This window comes from Prionailurus bengalensis, chromosome D1 (genome assembly GCF_016509475.1).
Source record: "Prionailurus bengalensis isolate Pbe53 chromosome D1, Fcat_Pben_1.1_paternal_pri, whole genome shotgun sequence".
Taxonomy (NCBI): Eukaryota; Metazoa; Chordata; class Mammalia; order Carnivora; family Felidae; genus Prionailurus; species Prionailurus bengalensis.
Window position 1 is genome coordinate 9963084 of NC_057346.1, and position 18783 is coordinate 9981866.

Genomic DNA, 18783 nt, shown 5'->3' on the forward strand with positions numbered 1-18783 from the left:
CCCCAGAGGCTGTGGTGAATACAGAAAAAAACCAGGGCTCTCCTCACAGCATACACAGGCTGATGGGGAAAGACAGGACACAGATATCAGAAATATGTAAGTAACATAAGACAAAATTAAATGGCTAAATGAATGGTACAAATAAGTATTTAAGGCATTTAAAGGAGCACAGCTCAGCTTCAACAGCTGGGAAAGGCTACCTCCTAAGGCAGAAGGAGGGAGACGAAGGAGGGAGACAAAGGAGGGAGACAAAGGTGGTCCAGGAGTGGTCACCAAAAGAAGCAAAGTCATTGGGATGGAAAAGGTAATGTGAGTGTGAGTGGACAAAAATCAGGTTGGAGAACAAGAGAAGTAAGGATGGACAGAGAGATTGAGGCTGATTATAAAACCTCTTTAGGGCTCCCTTACCTCTAATCCATGTGATATATACCATTATCAGATAAAGAACATTTGTGGGAAATCCCATGTACCAGATACTACGCTAAATATAACAGATACAGTATCTCATTATAATCACCCAAAGTGAGCGTCATTATTCTCATTTTACAGATAGAAACTGATATTAGTTGAACAGAGAAGTTAACCAATTTGCCCAAAGTCACCAAGGTAAACAAACCTGGGATTTGAACTCAGGCCTACCTGACTCCAAAGTCCATGCTCCTTTTTACTACTAGCTCTGTGTTCCTTCTTCCTAAAATATAACTACGACAACCTCAAGCTCAATCTGTATCTTTCTCCCATCATGCTGTACATGCCTAGCCTTCTGACTACCCAGTTTCCTCATGGGGAGTCCCTACGCATCAAAGCCTGCTGTCGGGAGAGTATGCGCAGCTAAAACAAAAGTGACCAACAACAGTTTACCCCATCCCGGGCTATCTTCAATGCTACAGAAATCAGAGACTCAAGTTATAAAGAAAGCTCTAAAATCAACCACTCAGTGGAATAAAGATCTCAACTTCTGAGAAGGCCAGGCCATTGTATCTTACAACGGCAGCCTCCACAGCTTATGGCTACAAGGCCCGCGGTAAGAATCTCATTGCTCGGCCCTGAAGGTCTCTGTCTGGGAGTTGAAAGGCCACAGGGCACTTCACAATACCACAAGCCCCCATCATTTCACATAATAAGTACATGGGAAAACCTAAACAAAATGTATTTGTCATCTACCATTCAATGTTTCTTTAAAAGACAGATTGCCAAAAAAAAAAAAAAAAAAAAAAGCGTTTTCTAGTAATTCTATAAAATATTCTTCTACTGTCTTTGGGAACCAGGAGCATTACTGCTCTCACCTTTTCTACCATGAACGATTTTACAAGTATCAATGACGCAAGTGTCCTCTTTCAAAGGAGCTGAAATAAAACCACATGGGATATTGGAGTATGTGACGATGAGTGGGGAAAAGGGCACAATCCTGACAGGGAACGCTCCACGTGCTTACCATGAACACAGCCTGCACTCATGACTACCCATTTGCTAAAACCAGAATGCACTAGCAGTTAGGTCAAAGATCTACTGAGAATTTGAAAGCTCCCCACCGAATATTTTAATAGGCCAGGGAATGATGAGAGTTTCAGAACGCGTTTCAACACGATGATTCGAATTCAACACAAGAAACTTTCCAGACTGGCTTAGAAAATACACTGCACTACATGTTTCACATAGAAAGCAAAAGGAAATTTTAAAATAAAAGTGCTATTATTCTTTCTCTACAAACCCGTTACATCTCTTACCCTGAAGGAATCACTTTCTAAGACATTCCCATTTCATCAATGCTCTAACATGTATGCCAACAGATTTTAGGGGTAGAACTTTGTTCAAAGTAGTAACGGGAGAATGTTGCCCTTACGTATCTGGATGGCTCCTCCAGGTTCTGGTCATTCATGTCAGTAGGAACAATCCGGGTGGCCAGTGGTCCCTCCGCAAAAGGTTTTGGTAACTGGCCCCTGAACTCTGATGGAATGAACTGAAGCTGCCAACTGTCAGAAACACAAATAAGAGAGAGTAAGGAAAACACAGGGGGCCCATATTGCCAAATGTACTTGAAATAAACAAGCCCCCCACAAAACTCATGTGAAAAACATTTCACTTGGAAAAAATATATTTCTGCTAAAACCTCGATCCACCAGGGAGCAGAGAGGCAGAGGTCGTAACTCAGTCCAACATCATTGAGAAACTTTCATCGAGAAGTCTCTCGATCAATGTCAACAACTCTTGGCAGTAAAATTTGCAACCAAACGGTCATACCACCAAACATCGGAGAACCATGCCAGTCTGTCACCAATTACCACATGATCAGAGGCATTTACCAAAATTAAAGCAAATTCATCAAACAGGAAAAGAGTAAGATGTAAGAACACACCATGGGAGACGTACTTTGTTCCTGAGCAACTGTCAAAAATATCTTTAGTTAGGAAACTATTTCAAATATAAAAGGCAAAGGCTAAAGTTAATACTTAAAACCATTTTCCTTGAATCATTAGTGACGGATACTAGATCTGCACTACACACAAAATACCTCCACCGGCTAAGCCGCATCAGGACTCATCTTAACCTGATTTCCCTTTTCCGTAAATAGAACTTTCTCTGTCCACATGAAGCCAACACAAAGAACTCCACAGTCTATGCTATCATCATCCAACAACAGCATAAAGGTACAGATATCTTAACCACAGCTCTCTCCACTGTCCATATTTTGGTAAAGAACTTACACCGTTATTGGATGACCAACATTTCTTCTTCAAAAATATCCTTTTAGCCTGAGTTTCTGGACCACTTTTCGAAGTCGATTAATATCAGATGATAGAAATTTAAATATGAATCCTGAGAAAGAGCCACTAGCAGGAGTCTAGGTCCCAGAGTGTTTTTAGAAGTTCCCAGATGTCTATGTCACAGGTAGTGCAGGGTGCACAGCCGGACACAGTGCTCACTCTACTGGACACAGGAAATGGTCGCACAGTGCAGACCTCACAGCTCGGAAGTGGCCCGTTGTTCAAAAACTTTTTGTGAAAACCCCAAAATGAAAGTAAACTTAGGGAGACTTTGCCACAGAATTGCTATTTTTACTCCTGGATTTAAAACCTTGGCGATTTAGAAACAACTTACTTATCAGGCAGAAGGAAGCTACTGGGAAATCGATACCACTCCTTCCCTACACAGACATTCACAGGCCTGCCTTCTGGGACAGTGTGGATGGTTGGGTCCGTGGCAATTCGGTAAAATTCTGGATACAAATCAAGGGGCCCGTGATACCCTAGAAGGGAGAAAGGTTTGTGAAAGCTGAAGACATGTAAGATGAGAGTCTAACATTTAATCATGATGCATGTTAATGTCCCACTGTAATCCATGTGTAATTTAAGAGTGTGAAGGCCCCCAACAATGGCAGCAAGAAGCCGGCTCCCTTGACACACAGCGTCTCTACAGTTACGAAGATGATCACAGCAGAGACCCTGTTTTACCAAATATAATTTCCTTTCTTGCCCTTCTGTACACCCTTCCGCCTTTCTCGCTTCTGTTCTTTGAGCACATTTTAATCTTGTGGACCCAAATAATGACTATAGGAAGAGTATTATCATGGGAATTGAGCCCCAAATTTGCTTCCTATGTTGAAGGCTTCTTTAATTCATTCCTCAAAATGAAAAAGCATCCTCTAAAAAATAAAATTAAAAAACACAAGAATAGAAAAAAAGCTTTTATAGTTAATCACTGCAAAAGGAATTGTCAATCTTCTCTTTAATCTTAGATAAGTCACAGCCCAATCACAAATGAAGCCCATAGGCTCTCTTTATAGGAAAGTCCTCCTCCCAGCTAACGCTGAAGTGTAATAATCACACACAGAGCAAAACCCAAGGTGAAGTGCCTTGCGAGCATGGGCACTGTGTGCCTCTACCTTTGAACAGTGCCACAGAGCGGGAAAAGGACAGGAGTCCGAACAGGAAGAGCGTTCCTGACGCCAGCCAGTTCGACGTCACAGTGTAATGCTCCAGACGGTATCGCTGAAACACGAAGTGGTAACATTTCTAGAAGGAAAGAAAACTGTATTGAAAAAAAAAAAAAAAAAGAACTTGCATAATATACAGAACACTATCATAAAACATCCTAACACCAAGAGGGGAAGAAACAGCCAAAGAGGTTCCATCAAGGGTCTGAGCATTTGCCAACAGTGAGTGCCCACTCCAAATTCGAAGATGAAAGCAAGCTCTGTTTAAATTATCTACGGGTCACTGGGCGCCTGGGTGGCGCAGTCGGTTAAGCGTCCGACTTCAGCCAGGTCACGATCTCGCGGCCCGTGAGTTCGAGCCCCGCGTCGGGCTCTGGGCTGATGGCTCAGAGCCTAGAGCCTGTTTCCGATTCTGTGTCTCCCTCTCTCTCTGCCCCTTCCCCGTTCATGCTCTGTCTCTTTCTGTCCCAAAAATAAATAAACGTTGAAAAAAAAAAAAAAAAATTATCTACGGGTCAGCCCAACCAGAGGAATTCTCACCAGCTTCACAGGAAAAGTATATAGACATCTCTCTAGTGCTTAGAAAGTCCTAATAATTTGTTTTTTTAATATTTAAATGAAAGTGCTGGTGTGCCTGGCTGGCTCAGTTGGTACAGCATGAAACTTTTGATCCCAGAGTCATGAGGGCAGGTCCACACTGGGTGTGGAGCCGGCTTAAAAAACATTTTTTTGGGGGCGCCTGGGTGGCGCAGTCGGTTAAGCGTCCGACTTCAGCCAGGTCACGATCTCGCAGTCCAGGAGTTCGAGCCCCGCGTCAGGCTCTGGGCTGATGGCTCAGAGCCTGGAGCCTGTTTCCAATTCTGTGTCTCCCTCTCTCTCTCTGCCCCTCCCCCGTTCATGCTCTGTCTCTCTCTGTCCCCAAAAAAATAAATAAACGTTGAAAAAAAAATTTTTTTAAACATTTTTTTTTTAATGTTGATTTATTTTTGAGACAGAGACAAAGAGAGAGAGAGGGCGCGTGAGGAGGGATAAGCAAAGAGAGAGGGAGACACAGAATACAAAGCAGGCTCCAGGCTCCGAGCTGTCAGCACAGAGCCCAACACGGGGCTCGAACTTACAAACTGTGAGATCATGACCTGAGCTGAAGTCGGACACTCAACCGACGGAGCCACCCAGGTGCCCCAAAAGACATTTTTTTTAATAAATAAGAACAAAAGTGCTTTTTAGCAGTTTGCTTTAATATATGCAGTATCTCTATTTTGATGTAACAAGTATTAATCTTTACTTTCCTCCACTGACAAGCTTTCATCAAAGTTTTTGGTATCAAGAAAATGTCTCATGACCAAACAAAAGAATTCCTCTCATAGAACATCAGGAAAATGCTGTTAATTATCTGAACTATTTTACAAACTAGATGAATATTATTACAATATATACATGTATGCATGAGTTCTACAGTCTGTGAGTACCTTCCCATTAGATTTATTGCTTTCTTTCCCTCCTAGACTAGAACTACTTTTGGGAAGCAATTTTATAATCTATTACAAATATTGCCATCTATAGCTATTGCCATCAATAAATATATTGCCAACAAATCTATTGCCATCAGTGGGTTTGAACTCCTTTCATATTTTAAAGAATCTGTCCTAAGGAAACAATCCATATACCTCAAGAAAGATATTCATCCTAACATTATTTATAATCCTGAAATAAATAAGCAACTTAAACCTACCATAAATTATATATCTAATCACAGATATAAGTTCAGTAGTTTACATATATAATAATGTTATATATTATGCCAAATTGAGAACATACTCCTATTCAAATAATGGGTATAGATTTGGCAACACTGAAAATGATATGTAGTTGTATTAAAAGACATATTAAGTTAGATGTCAGATTATAACCATCATCAAGTCTGGTACATGATAGGCAAATATGCTGGAAGATGGTTTTGTTATGATAGTAGGGCTAACTTAGACAGTGATTTTAAACAATTAAAACTTTATTATCTGCAATAAAGTGCAATTACATTTATAATTAAAATTCTTTCTTAAAACTATAAACCTAACATGGATGAGCCTTAAAAACATGATGCCGATGGGACGCCCAGGTAGCTCAGTTAGTTAAGTGTCCGACTTCGGCTCAAGGCACGATCTTGCCATTCCCAAGTTGGAGACCCGAACTGGGCTCTGTGCTGGCAGCTCAGAGTTTGAAGCCTGCTTCAGATTCTGTGTCTTCCTCTCTCCTATGCCCCTCCCCCACTTGTGCTCTCTACATCTCTCAAAAAGTAAACATTTTTTTAAAAATTAAAAAAAAAAAAAAAAAACATGAGGCTAACTGAAAGCAGCCAGTCACGAGGACCATGTATTTTAGGACTCCATGGGCAAATCTTCAGAGACAGAAAGTAGACTAGTGGTTGCTTATAGCTGGGAGATATGACAGCTAAGAGGTACAGAGCTTTTGAGATGATAAAAATGCTCTAAAATTGACTGTGGTGATAGTTACACAGACCTGTGACTGTACTAAAAACCATTTAATTCTATGCTTTTTAAATGGGTAAATCATATGGTTTGTGAATTATAGCACTATAGAAGTGTTAAGGAAAAAAAAAATGCTTCCCTAATTACTCTTTTTTGCCAATTGCAAATGGCAGCAGAGGTCAAAAAGAAGCCTGGAGGGGCGCCTGGGAGGCTCAGTCAGTTAAGCATCTGACTCTGGATTTCGGTTCAGGTCATGATCTCACGGTTCAGTTCGTGGGCTCAAGCCCCGCATCAGGCTCCGCACTAACAGTGGGATCCTCTGTCTCCCTCTCTCTCTGCCCCTCCCTCAGTCATGAAATGAATGAACTTAAACAAATAAAGAGAGAGAGAGCCTGGAGGCTTCTGAGACCACAAATACAGATACATCCAAGATAAATTCTGAAAAGGAATTGACCTGGACAGGTTTTAAGCCAGGATTACAAAGTGTCCCATATTGCTAACTGCCTGATGTTATCCCAACACTTGAGCAAGTTTTAATCTGATCTCATAGCTAAGGAGCAGACGTTCCATTATTTCTGCCATGGCGCCACCATCTTGTGGTAGGCCTATACAACGATCTAACCAAATTCCTTTAATAGCAAGTGGATTCTGGTTGGCAATAGAAAGAAATTAACACACCAGTTAACAATGCAAATATGTAATCAGCGTAAGAGTATGATCAACAGCCAAGCAAGCAATACATAAACAATGGTAGTTACTTTAATATGTTTATCAGGTTTATTGTATGGATAAAGTATCTTGGGGGAAGCATACTGTAATTTGCCTTTAAGCTTTATGACCAATTTTACAAGTGAAACAGAACGAAGCAAATGTACATTTCCCTGAAACTCACCTGAAGTGCAGAAAGGGCCACAGCACCACAGAGACATATAAGTGGATACACAGGGAAAAGAAATCTCTCCTCTTTGTGAGGCTGGATGAAGAAAATTATAAACCAAATATACATTGGAGCCAAGGTAAGCCAATACGGGTGGCCTAAATTCTGAACTGTAAGACACAGAAAAACATCCACCTTTCACCATGTTAGAATAAAACAACATATTTAGTTTCAGTGTTCTCTTGATCTCAGATGGGAATATACACCCTATGTGTATGGCACCCCATAAAACGTTTCAGCTTTTATATTCACACTTTCTCTGATGCAATAAAGGAGTCAAGTAGAAAAAGGTATATACTCCTGAGCTCCCCCAAGAAAGCCAGCCTCTAATGTGAGTCACAATACTGGACTTGGCTGGAACACAAATCAAAGTCAAGGGACTGGGTAATAAATCTTAATATATTGGATAAAGAAGAAAAGCCTTCTCTCCTCAGTGAGTCCTGCCACTAAGGTAAAGGTTCCTGAGATTAACCAAAAGCGTAACATAAACTCATTTCTTGGGTTTTAATTCCTATGCTCTATTTAATAGATTAATCTTCTTTCTTATATACCAGTCTGTTGAAATAGATTTAGACCAAAGCAAAGAAAAAGTTGGATTCTCAAACCCATCATTTTTTGTCAAGCTACAAATGGCAAAAGAGTCTGTCTCAAAGCAAATATAAAAGCAACTCTTAAAGGAAGTTTACTGATGATGTTTGTTCTCCTCTCTCACAATACCCATCCACTCTGAATCTTAAAACTGAAACTAACATATACTCAAGGCATGTGAAAGAATTAATGCCATTTAATGAGCTCTAAGACTCAAGCACCTGCTGTAAAGTTCCTGTGGTTAGGCACATGAACACTGACCGATAAACCTGCAACCCACGGTGAAGGCATCCCCTACTGTGCTTCTATGAGTGATGATCAGCAGTGCTAGAAATCACTGGCAAAGGGTAGATCGACAGCGCCCCCTGGTGTTATGTCTACAAGGAGCAAGTTTAGAGGAAAAGCTCAGGATTGTCATCAAGATCCACTTTGGTGTTTCTAACTTATCAGTATTTTTGTAGAAACTCTTTAGGGATGAAAATTCTTCAAATGCAATACCAGGCTTGTCCTTTAAACTTTCTACTCTAAGATATTACCTTAAGATTTTAGGTGATAATCTATGATTTACATCTTTCCAAGAAGTATTTTAGGTTGGAATTTTCTTGATTAGAAAAAAATGAAATCCTTTTCTGTATCTTCAAGGCTAGCAAATATATTTGTAAAATATGGCCTACTGGGGCACCTGGGTGGCTCTGTCAGTTAAGCATCCGACTTCGGCCCAGGTCATGATCCCACAGGTCCTGAATTCGAGCCCCACAATGGGCTCTGTGCCGACAGCTCAGAGGCTGGAACTTGCTTTGGATTCTATCTCCCTCTCTCTCTCTGCCCCTCCTCCACTCATACTCCATCTCACTCACTCTGAAAACTACACATTTAAAAAACTTAAATAAAATATGGCCTAACCTGTTTGAATGTCCTCCGTAAAATTACAAAATCATAACCACAGTTGTATCACATGATGAGAAAATAGGTAACTTTCCTGCTTCTTTATGTGTTTCTGGTTTTTTTCTCTTTAAAAGAACATTTTTCTGTTATAAAATACACAGAAAGTATAAAGAAAAAACAGCACTCATTTTTTTTTTTTTACTAGGTGGACATGTGTGCAAATTACACATTTTTAAAACAAAATTGGATTCGTACTGTAGAGAACAGCTTAATATGCTGTTTTTATACTTACATCACAAGCATGTCCAAATTCTCTACAAGCATAAATTATCTTTACAGTAAAGAAAAAAAAGTTACTTTTCAAAAAAAAAAAAAAAAAGAGAGATAAAATGATCCTTAGGACATGCAAGGAATGCAGGACTAAGTTAACACCCCAGGTGACAGACAGCTGGATCCAAATGTGGGACATTATGCAAGATGGGTGACCTGATTTCTTTAGAAATCTTCAGGAGGAAAAACAAGAGGGGGGAACCTCGTAAAAAGCTGAAGAAACTTAACATCAAAGTCAGTATATGACCCTTTTTTAGAACCTTTTTTCAACAACTATAAAAAGCTGTTTTTCAGACAGTGTAGGAAACCTGAGTATCAACTGGGTATTAGATATTAAGGAATTGCTGATTTTATTAGGATAATGGCATTATGGTTATGCTAAAACAAAACAAGTGACTGGAGGCTGCTTTCGTATTCAAATAGTGTAACACAGTGAACTCTACAAACCATTAATAGCAGAAAAGCAGAATGGGGGGCGGGATGGAGAGATCATATGGCATCCAAATCAGACTGAAATGTCTGAAATTAAATCTCTTTCCAAAGCTCATATGAATTTCTGCTCAAATCTGTCTTCCATAAACGAAACATGGGCACCAGATATCCAAATCTGTGACAACTTGAGAAAACACTGGCTGTGCACTACGGAATCAGAGCAAGCAAAATAAATGACAAACCAAACCTTCCACAATAAGGCAAACACAGAAGCAAAACGGAACAAAGAGAAGCATAATGTTTCTCAGGAAGCCCAAAGCTTCTCTCACTTCAGTATCAAATTTGAGGGAAATCCCTGTATGGTTTAGTTTTCAAATTTTTGGTTAAAGTAATTTCCCAAGGAGTATTTACCTCTATGACTTATTATCTTCAACAATTATCCATATTACTACACATTTCTTTAAAAAACCCAAGACTCAAATACTTTCATCTCCTGAGATTTTATGACTGTTTTTGCCTCCCCATGCGGTTCCGTATTCTATCCTGACTTCCTCACTCGAAGGGATATAAAATTCCTCCCTTTGTCAACCTAACTTGCAATTATTAACTGAACCTTCACATAAATTTAAATAATCTACAAACACAGAATGATAATTTGATAAGCCAACCATTGCCATGGGAAGAAAATGGAGAAGAGAATAAGTAGATTCATTTTCACTTCTTGGTAAACATTGTTACTTGCTCTTTCCTCCCTAAAAACCTTCCATCCCTTACTCCACTCACCATGAAACCTCTGCAGTAGGTACTCCATCAAAGAAGTCAGTGGTAGGACCAGAAGAGCCAAAGCAAAGGCTACGTTAAAATTAAGAAATCCGTTAATTAAATAGAAATACCAGGGTTCTGTACCTGGGGGAAACAAATAAAAAATAATTAGTGGATGCCTTCCATATCTTTTACAATGCTGGATTCAGAATGTTCTTTGTTCAAGCAATGTTGATGGTCCGATGCCTCAAGTGAAGGAGTCCACAATGGGAACTCAGTTACTAGGGCTCAGTCACACAGGGGAAGCACAAGAACAGATGAGGGGAAGAGAATGGGATTTGTTACTTTTCCAGAACAAGCAAATAATTTAAATAGCTTAGTGGTGATAATGTGATTTATAGTAAGTAATTTATATTTGGTCTTCATCTCTGTTCCTGGCACAGAGTTCCTAAAACCTTTGGAATTTCCTAAGTGGTGAGAGCGATAAGGGTGTCTTCTGGGTCTTCTGTTAATTAGGAGATTTGGGGAAAGCCCTCAGGTGGGGGCGAAGGATGGGGACGGATGGCCAGAACCAATTGTGTGACCTAACTGCCTTGATGGGGCGGTTACAATTTTCAGTCCCACCCTGCTGACCTCCAGGGAGGGAAGAGGGGCTGGCAAGAGTTCAGGCACACCCACGGCCAATGATTTCAGCAATCATGCCTGTGTAACGAAGCCTCCATAAAAACCCAGAAGGACAGGGTCCAGAGAACTTCAGGTTGATGAACACATAGAAGCGTGAGGAGTGTGTACACCTGGGAAGGATGGGAGTTCTGAGCTCCATCCCACACTCCCTGCCCTATGCATCTCTTCCACCTGGCTATTCCTCTGTATCCTTTATAATATCCTGCCCACTAAGCTGGTAAACTTAAGTAAATGTTTCTTTAAGCTCTGTGAGCCACTCTAGCAAATTAAGCGAACCCAAAGAGGGGGTTGCTGGAACTTCCCATCTACAGCTGGTCGGAAGTGACAATCTGGACCGGTTACTGATGTCTGGAGTGTGGCTATGGCAGGGCCAAGTGGGAGCCGTCTTGTAGGACGGAGCTACTCAGGCCTTTCCCCTTTTATTCTCACCCGTTCATTCCATTTACATCCCAGTCTCTTGGCCCTTGATATGTTTAACCACTATTCTACTGTCATGGGACCCTGTGTTTGGTAAAAAGCAACAATTTGTTTTCCTTAGGAAAATAATGTTCAGAGCCCCAGATCCTGTTTAGAAGTTTTGAGGACTCAGAACGAAACAAAATGAAAACACAAGCCTTACCCACACCAGTTTCGATTCTTTAACTCAAAATCCTTGAACCCAAATGCGGGACCAGCCCCCCATGCACATTTAGCAGGCTCTTTATCTGCTCTTCCCCTCTGTGTGATTACTTCCATCAGGCAGTGAATGACACATGCGGGTTTTAATCACTGCATGTTGTGACACCCGCCTTGCACCACAGCAATTTCCTGCAATCAGCACTGCTTAAAAGGGTAATCAGAAGGCAGAGGAACAGTCAGAAAAACCTGACATTTTTGCAGCTTGCACAGCAAAATAAGATTAGAAACCAAACCCGTAATGCTAGAAACATTTAGGGGAAGGGAGGGTGGGGTACCCTAAGTAAAACTCCACTTCAACTGTATGTCACCTTTTGCAAAAGCTCACTCCTTCCTGTCTAAATACATTGATTGTGATGTTCATGAACAGAGCTCCTGTCCCAGGCCAAGTTCAATAGAGACATTCATAGCCTGTATTCTTTACCAATACCCGTTTGGGTTATAGAAAAGTGATGATTTTCGGGGTGCCTAGGTGGCTCAGTCGGTTGGGCGTCTGACATGGGCTCAGGTCATGATCTCGCGGTCTGTGAGTTCAAGCCCCATGTCAGGCTCTGTGCTGACAGCTCAGAGCCTGGAGCCTGCTTCTGATTCTGTGTCTCCCTCTCTCTCTGACCTTCCCCCACTCATGCTCTCTCTCTGTCTCAAAAAATGAATAAACGTTAAAAAAAAATTTTTTTTTAATAAAAAAAAGAAAAAAAGAAAAAAAAGTGATGATCTTCAAAAAGAAATACCCATCTTCTCTGGATTTTAATATGTAATAACACATTTCTGAAACTGAGTCTCTTAGGAGTCCAGTTCCCAGAAAGGTAGTTTTTTGCATAATCTTCTCCTGACCACCAGTGTGGAAGCAGGGCTGTCAACCTAGGCCCTCCTTTTTTCCAACCAAATTCTGGAAATCTGAGCCTGAGAAGAAAAACCAGAGTGACTAGGGAGAAAGGAGGTCATCTTTTATATCATCTTTTATAGATCCTAATAAGCATCTATAGAAAGAAAAAAAAAAAAGCCTTTCTTTGCTCCTTACAAATATTTTTTTTTTTCAGGAAAGCACTTTATTCCCAGCAAATATTGGTCTCTACCACAACTGACTATACCCTCCCACTAGGGCTGACTACCTTTTTACTTAGGTGTACTATACTCTGAAATTTTGAACCCAAAGCATCTATTTGGTAAACTCAACTATGTTTATGTGTTAGCAACTCATAGATCAAGTTCAGAGCTAGGCTGTGAACATTTCATAATAGACTATCGCTTCCTGGAAGAACAAGGCAAAAATTGGAGGATAAGCCAAAGGCAGGGAAGGTTCAAGTCACAACAGCCTTAAAAACAAGGGCAGAAAGAGACAAAAACAGGGAATTCTCTTACCCAGTGTCCTCCCCTACATGATCAGACACCTGCCTTGAAAAAAGAGTAAAAACTTTCCTCCCTTTCCAGGGAGGTAATTTGATGCCACTTCTCAGAAACTATCAAAGCTCAACTATGCAGAAAAAAAAAAGTGTCAGAATGACAAGCTACGCATTTAACTGGTGCAAAGTGTGCAGTGAAAGCTGGAAGCAGGGTCTCTGTAGGGAATGACGCACCAATTCCTTTTATTTAAATGAGCTAAAGGAAACTTTCAAAGAGGCCAGAAGAAGAAGGGATAATGTTTACTGTTCCACCGACTGAATGAAAGGAAGCTATTTTATAGGCCTATAATTTTATAAAACCTTAAGAACTAAATTGTAGTAAATCATCCTTATAAATGTCAAATTTACAACACCCAGAGCAAAGAGACACCAAGGTCCAACAAAAATCATCAGCAAAACAATGAAAGCCCTAGAACAGATCTTGACACCAGTCAGCTCTTGAGTGACTCCACTGGGGCCTCATCCTCTGCTCCTGCACAAATGGAAAACTTTGGGCCTTTAATAAAGGCCATTCGCCTTTGCCTTCTGAAATTTCCTGTCCAGTGATGTGACAGATGTTGATAGAACACATCAACAGGCAGGGATCACGTCCTAAATTGCAAAGTGGCATCGTTGAGCCGACCCACTGTTGTTTTTGAAGGAAGAGCATTTCTCATACCCGCCCTCCCACGCCTTCTCCAGGCCTCAACTCCTCAGAGAGCACCAGTCTTCACTCTCCACATAAAAATACTTAACCCCGACATCTGCCAACGCCAAATGTTACAAGGGTAAGAAGCAAAATCAGTGCCATGACCAGTCACTTTGTTTTTTGCAACACTAAATTTCACTTCTTGATCTTTGACAAGAAAGAGATGCTTTGCCTATGACTTTGCAATTTTATGTCTACACTAAATTTCCTAAATGCCAAGCATTTTTTTCCTTGTCCAAATATTCTTTTTCTTTAACAAGCATGGAGCAATGCTCCCCTGTGAAAGAGAGCCTGCCAGCGTGCATACCACTGTGCCATCGAAGCTCTCTGAGGCTTCCTGATCACCCTCCAAGCCCAGTGTGTGGGCCTTCAGAGGCACAACTTCCTGCCCCTTCTTGAGATCAAATCTTATCTTCCTCTATCTCCAACTCACACTCTGTTTTTGCTTATTCTCTTGTAGAGTCTCAAACGCCAAACTCCAGAGTTTTGCTAAGGCTGTTTTCACTGGAAAAAACACAGGCTTGGGAATCAGACAGCCCTGGGCTCTTATCCCATTTCTGCCACCTATTAATTATGTGCAAGTCCCTTGGTTTTATGTGCATTTCCACCTTGGTTTCCATAGCTGGTAATAAGCATAAATAATGCCTCTCTCACAAAGTTTTTGTGAGGAGAAGACGATGTTATATAAAATCTCTCGTATAGAACAGGCATTTGATAAACAGAAGCAATTCTAATTTACAGTTGTGAAAAAGTACTCTTTTTCTTTCTCCTGGCTTCAAAAGAGCCAGCTCAGGTCTGGAATATGTCATTCATAGATGCTCTCTGGCCAAGCAAGTATAGAAAGGTCCCTGTGAAAACCAGGAATAATGGAGTAAATATTTATATTATAATCACAACAGAGAAACTGAATTTATCTTGCTCATGTTTGTACAGTTTCTATCTAAAATTAGCTAATGCTGTAAAAAAAAAAATTCACAATATTCAATTTTTTTTTTATTTTTTTTTATTTATTTTTTTTTTTTGTCTCTGCAGTCCCTACCCTGAACATTGTGTTTGTCTGAAATATACCCCCTCTAGCATCTACTCACCAAACATCTACTCTTCCTTCGAGGCTTGACTCAAGAAGTCCTTCTGCTACCACCAGATGGACTTGCTCCTGTGATTCCCCATCTTTCCACTGTAGTACGTAACACAATTGACTATAATTATCTACTCGTGTGACTGTAGCCGTATGGGACAGCAAGTTATGAGGACACAGATGCTCAAAGGCAGCTTAGTCCATGTTTCTTTAACTCAAGTCCATTTAACTAACTGTTTAAGTATTATAGGGTTATTTGCCCTTACATCCAAAAAAACAGCACTAAGACATGAATGTAGAAACTATCAGCATGATGCATTTGTAACTTTCAGAGAAGAAACCTATGCCTACAATAGGTAATGAAGCACTTGGAGCAGTCAAGTCTAACAAAATAGTCAAAATGATGCCCAATAGGGCCCAACATGTATGTGGAGTGAAACAGCTGAAGCTTCCATGACAAAACATAAGCTATCTTACTCTCTGATAACTGTACCGCATCTATTAAAAAGTCAGTCTTTGATGGGGCGCCTGGGTGGCTCAGTCGGTTAAGCATCCGGCTTCTGCTAGGGTCACGATCTCACGGTTCGTGGGTTCAGGCCCCACACTGGGCTCTGTGCTAACAGCTCAGAGCTTGAAGCCTGCTCGGATTCTGTGTCTCCCTTGCTCTCTGCCCCTCTCCTGCTTGCTTGCATGTGCGCTCTCTAAAATAACCATTAAAAAAATTATTTTAATACCACTATGTAATAACCTATTTAGAAAGTGAAGCCAAGGGCACCTGGGTGGCTCAGTTGATGGAGTGTCTGACTCTTGATTTTGGCTCAGGTTATGACCCAGGTTTCTGGGATTGAACCCTGAGATGGGCTCCATGCTGAGCACGGAGTCTGCTTAAGATTCTCTCTCTTTTTCCCCCTCTGCCCACCCCTCTCCCCCACTCATGTAGGTGCTCTCTAAAAATAAAAAATAATTTTTAAAAAGTGAAGACAGTCTCCCAAAATTAAACTCAAATTAACATAATTTATTCACCTATACATAATGGGTATTTTGCTTCCATAGATTCCATGTAAATCAGTTTCTAACATGCAATCTGGGTCTAAAAGGACAGTCTTCCTTCTATGGTCTTACACAATCAAATAAAATGTTACAAGTAACCTAAAACAAGGGGGAATTAAAAACATACAAACTCTCTCCAGCTAAAGGGAGACATCTAGAGGCGAAAGCTTAAAATTGGGGCTTTTCTCACATTTTGGGGATCTTGAAGTCTTAAAGGAGCCTTTTTAAATTCATTCACTTAGGGAACACCTGGCTGGCTCAGAGGAGTGTGTGACTCTTGATACCGAGGTTGTGCATTCTGCACCCCACATTGGGTGCAGAGATTACCTAAATAAACTTTTAAAAAAATTAGAATTCCTTCACTTAATTATTCTCTAACAAGGCAGTGTGGAAATTCAAGTCACTAGACAAAACACGGTTTATTATGACCTATTACCTACTACCATCTAAATGACAATATTCCACAAATCCTGACAGGCCCAATTAAATCTTATTTGTATGCTTACTTTAAATCATCCAATCTGTTGGTCCTGTGGACAAAGTGGCACAGGAAAGTGATGGGCATGGCTTAAACTGGTAAGACACAGAGGTAGTATTAACTTGTTTCACAGCAGAGCCCCAGGACAATCACATATTAAAAAATGCTTCAAGACCTTCAGAAAATTAAGGCAGAAGAAACTACACTTATTTTAATGAAAAATGGTCTCAAAAGATGTTTACTGATTTGGCTGATCTGACCAGGAAGATCTCTAGGACAATCCTCCATAGCTGTCACCAACACAAATGCCCTCGGGGGCCAAATAAAACCGGCTCAGGGCTGGCTGAAAGAAGGCATTGGGGTGGGGGGAAGGGGAGGGAGATGGAGGTAAAATGCAGAATATATTCCCCAGATTAAAGGCATCAGCCCTTTAAAGCTGGCCAAACTACCCACCTTTTTCTCATGCTGACTCCACCATTTGCTCTGCTATTTCTATCCATTTTCCAAACTTTCTCTCCTAATCCCTGATACTTAATGCAAATTTTAAAAAGAAAAATTAATGCCAAATGTGTGTATGTCCACAAGACATCTGGAGGAATAGACTCCAAAGTATTAACAACAGCTATCTGGAGATGACAGGATTATGAATGTTTTTATTTTCCTATTTTTGTTATCATACTGATTTTCTAATGGAAAGAGTAAAAAGTAACTTTTCATTTTAAAAAGTAGCATCAAGAACCACAATATACCGAGAATGACAGACAGGACTAACAGAAATCACATCAATCAAGAAGAAACATTTACTGGTTACTTAATCACCGCTGTGCTATAGCCGAATGTCATTTTTTTTTTAAAAAGAATACCAGCAAAGAAATGCTGTATTTGCCAAAGAATATTTGATGAAATAAAGAAACTACGTTGAAATGTCAAAGTTCAGGCAAATGAAGCCATCTCCTGCCCTTCCCCAGAGTGCCAAAGGCCTTACCATAAAGATCAGGTCCATGAGGAGTAAAGACATTGTACAAAACAATGTTCAGTGGTGCCACCACCAGCTTCCCGTAGTAGTAGCTGTCAATGACCACCACAGGCACCTGAAACAGAGCAGGAAATAAATACCAATTGCAGGGGTTTGTTCTGCAAACATTCTCCCAGGGGGAACAGGATAAACTTCAGAACAAATAACAGAATGAACTTCTAATGTTCTCTTTCCTACATCAGAACATGCTTTCATTACAATGTTCAAACAAAACAGGGAAAAAAATAAAACTCACCAGAAAGAGTATTAGGGCCACCAGAGACCAATGAAAGAAACTCTTCCACCTGTGTTTCATGACCAGCAAATCAAAGGCAATGGGTAAACTATTTAACAGAGAAACAAAGTAGGAAATTAAATACTTACAACATAGACTCAAACAAGTCTGATTCACACATACTTCATGCTGAACACAGGGGGAAAAAATGTCTCTAGCAGTTATAGTGAGGGAAGAACGCTAGTATATAAGAGGATGTCTTCTCAAAAATACAGTGTTCTGTTTAGAGAGCCCATGATAGTACTTCACACCCCACGATGCACAAGGAACATTAATACTGAGCTTCTGGAAGGAGCTCCTTATTATACCTATTCACGTGTGACAGACATTTAAAATACATTAATTCTAAGTAACTGTGCCCTGTGGTCCTACACCGACCCTGCCAAATGAATAAATACAAATCTCTTCCATGATTTATAAAAATTTTGCTAACACTACAAACTTTAGTAAGTCAGTTCTGATACACCCCCTTCCAATACCATTTGCTCTTCTCCCTTTCACTTAAATTCCACAAGCTGCCTTCCCCACTTCTTCCTGAAGGCCTGGCTTTAAGGCAGGGAGAATGACATAAGGTCCACAGGCACCTCCCCTCAGCCAGACCCCGAATCTCTTCACTACCTCCACCTACCTTGGTCTTCCTGTGGCACTTGACACAAAGCATCTGTTCGTCCTCTTTAGGCTTCCTGGCTCCTGCTCTTTTCTGGCCTCTTCCCAAGTGCACCTTTTCCTTTTTGTGCCCTACCATGGTCTATTTCCCAAAAGCAAACTTCTACTCTTCTTTCTCTACATCATTTTCTCAGGGGGTACCTCCACTCTTACATCATCAACAATCACCTTCATGCCCAGGACCTCCAGATCTGGTACACTAGCCAGCATCTTCACCCATGCTCCCGCCACAAGAAATTCCCTCCCCACACCAATCTGATACGACACAATTTACCCAAAATTCACCACAGGCTCTGCTCTCAACTCCGCTGTGGAACCAATTTCTCCTGTCTCTGAGTTTACATAGCATTATCATGTCGATCATTTACTTAGCAATGTCATGTGCTACCACAAGGCA

General features: G+C 40.6%; 1 protein-coding gene across 6 annotated transcripts in view; it reads right to left on the minus strand.

Annotated features, from left to right (window-relative positions):
* The window catches only part of ALG9 (ALG9 alpha-1,2-mannosyltransferase), a 93440-nt gene that overhangs the window by 55222 nt on the left and 19435 nt on the right, over positions 1 to 18783 (minus strand). For 3 of the 6 annotated variants that reach the window (XM_043579295.1, XM_043579296.1, XM_043579297.1), the window contains exons 7-13: positions 17682 to 17769; positions 17396 to 17501; positions 10376 to 10444; positions 7313 to 7467; positions 3884 to 4013; positions 3100 to 3247; positions 1844 to 1973 (exon numbers count right to left, since the gene is read on the minus strand). In XM_043579295.1, coding sequence (XP_043435230.1) covers positions 1844 to 1973; positions 3100 to 3247; positions 3884 to 4013; positions 7313 to 7467; positions 10376 to 10444; positions 17396 to 17501; positions 17682 to 17769 — 826 coding nt within the window. Of the gene's footprint in view, positions 1 to 1843; positions 1974 to 3099; positions 3248 to 3883; positions 4014 to 7312; positions 7468 to 10375; positions 10499 to 17395; positions 17502 to 17681; positions 17770 to 18783 lie in introns of all 6 variants that reach the window. The other 3 variants (XM_043579293.1, XM_043579294.1, XM_043579298.1) reach the window with 1 other exon arrangement.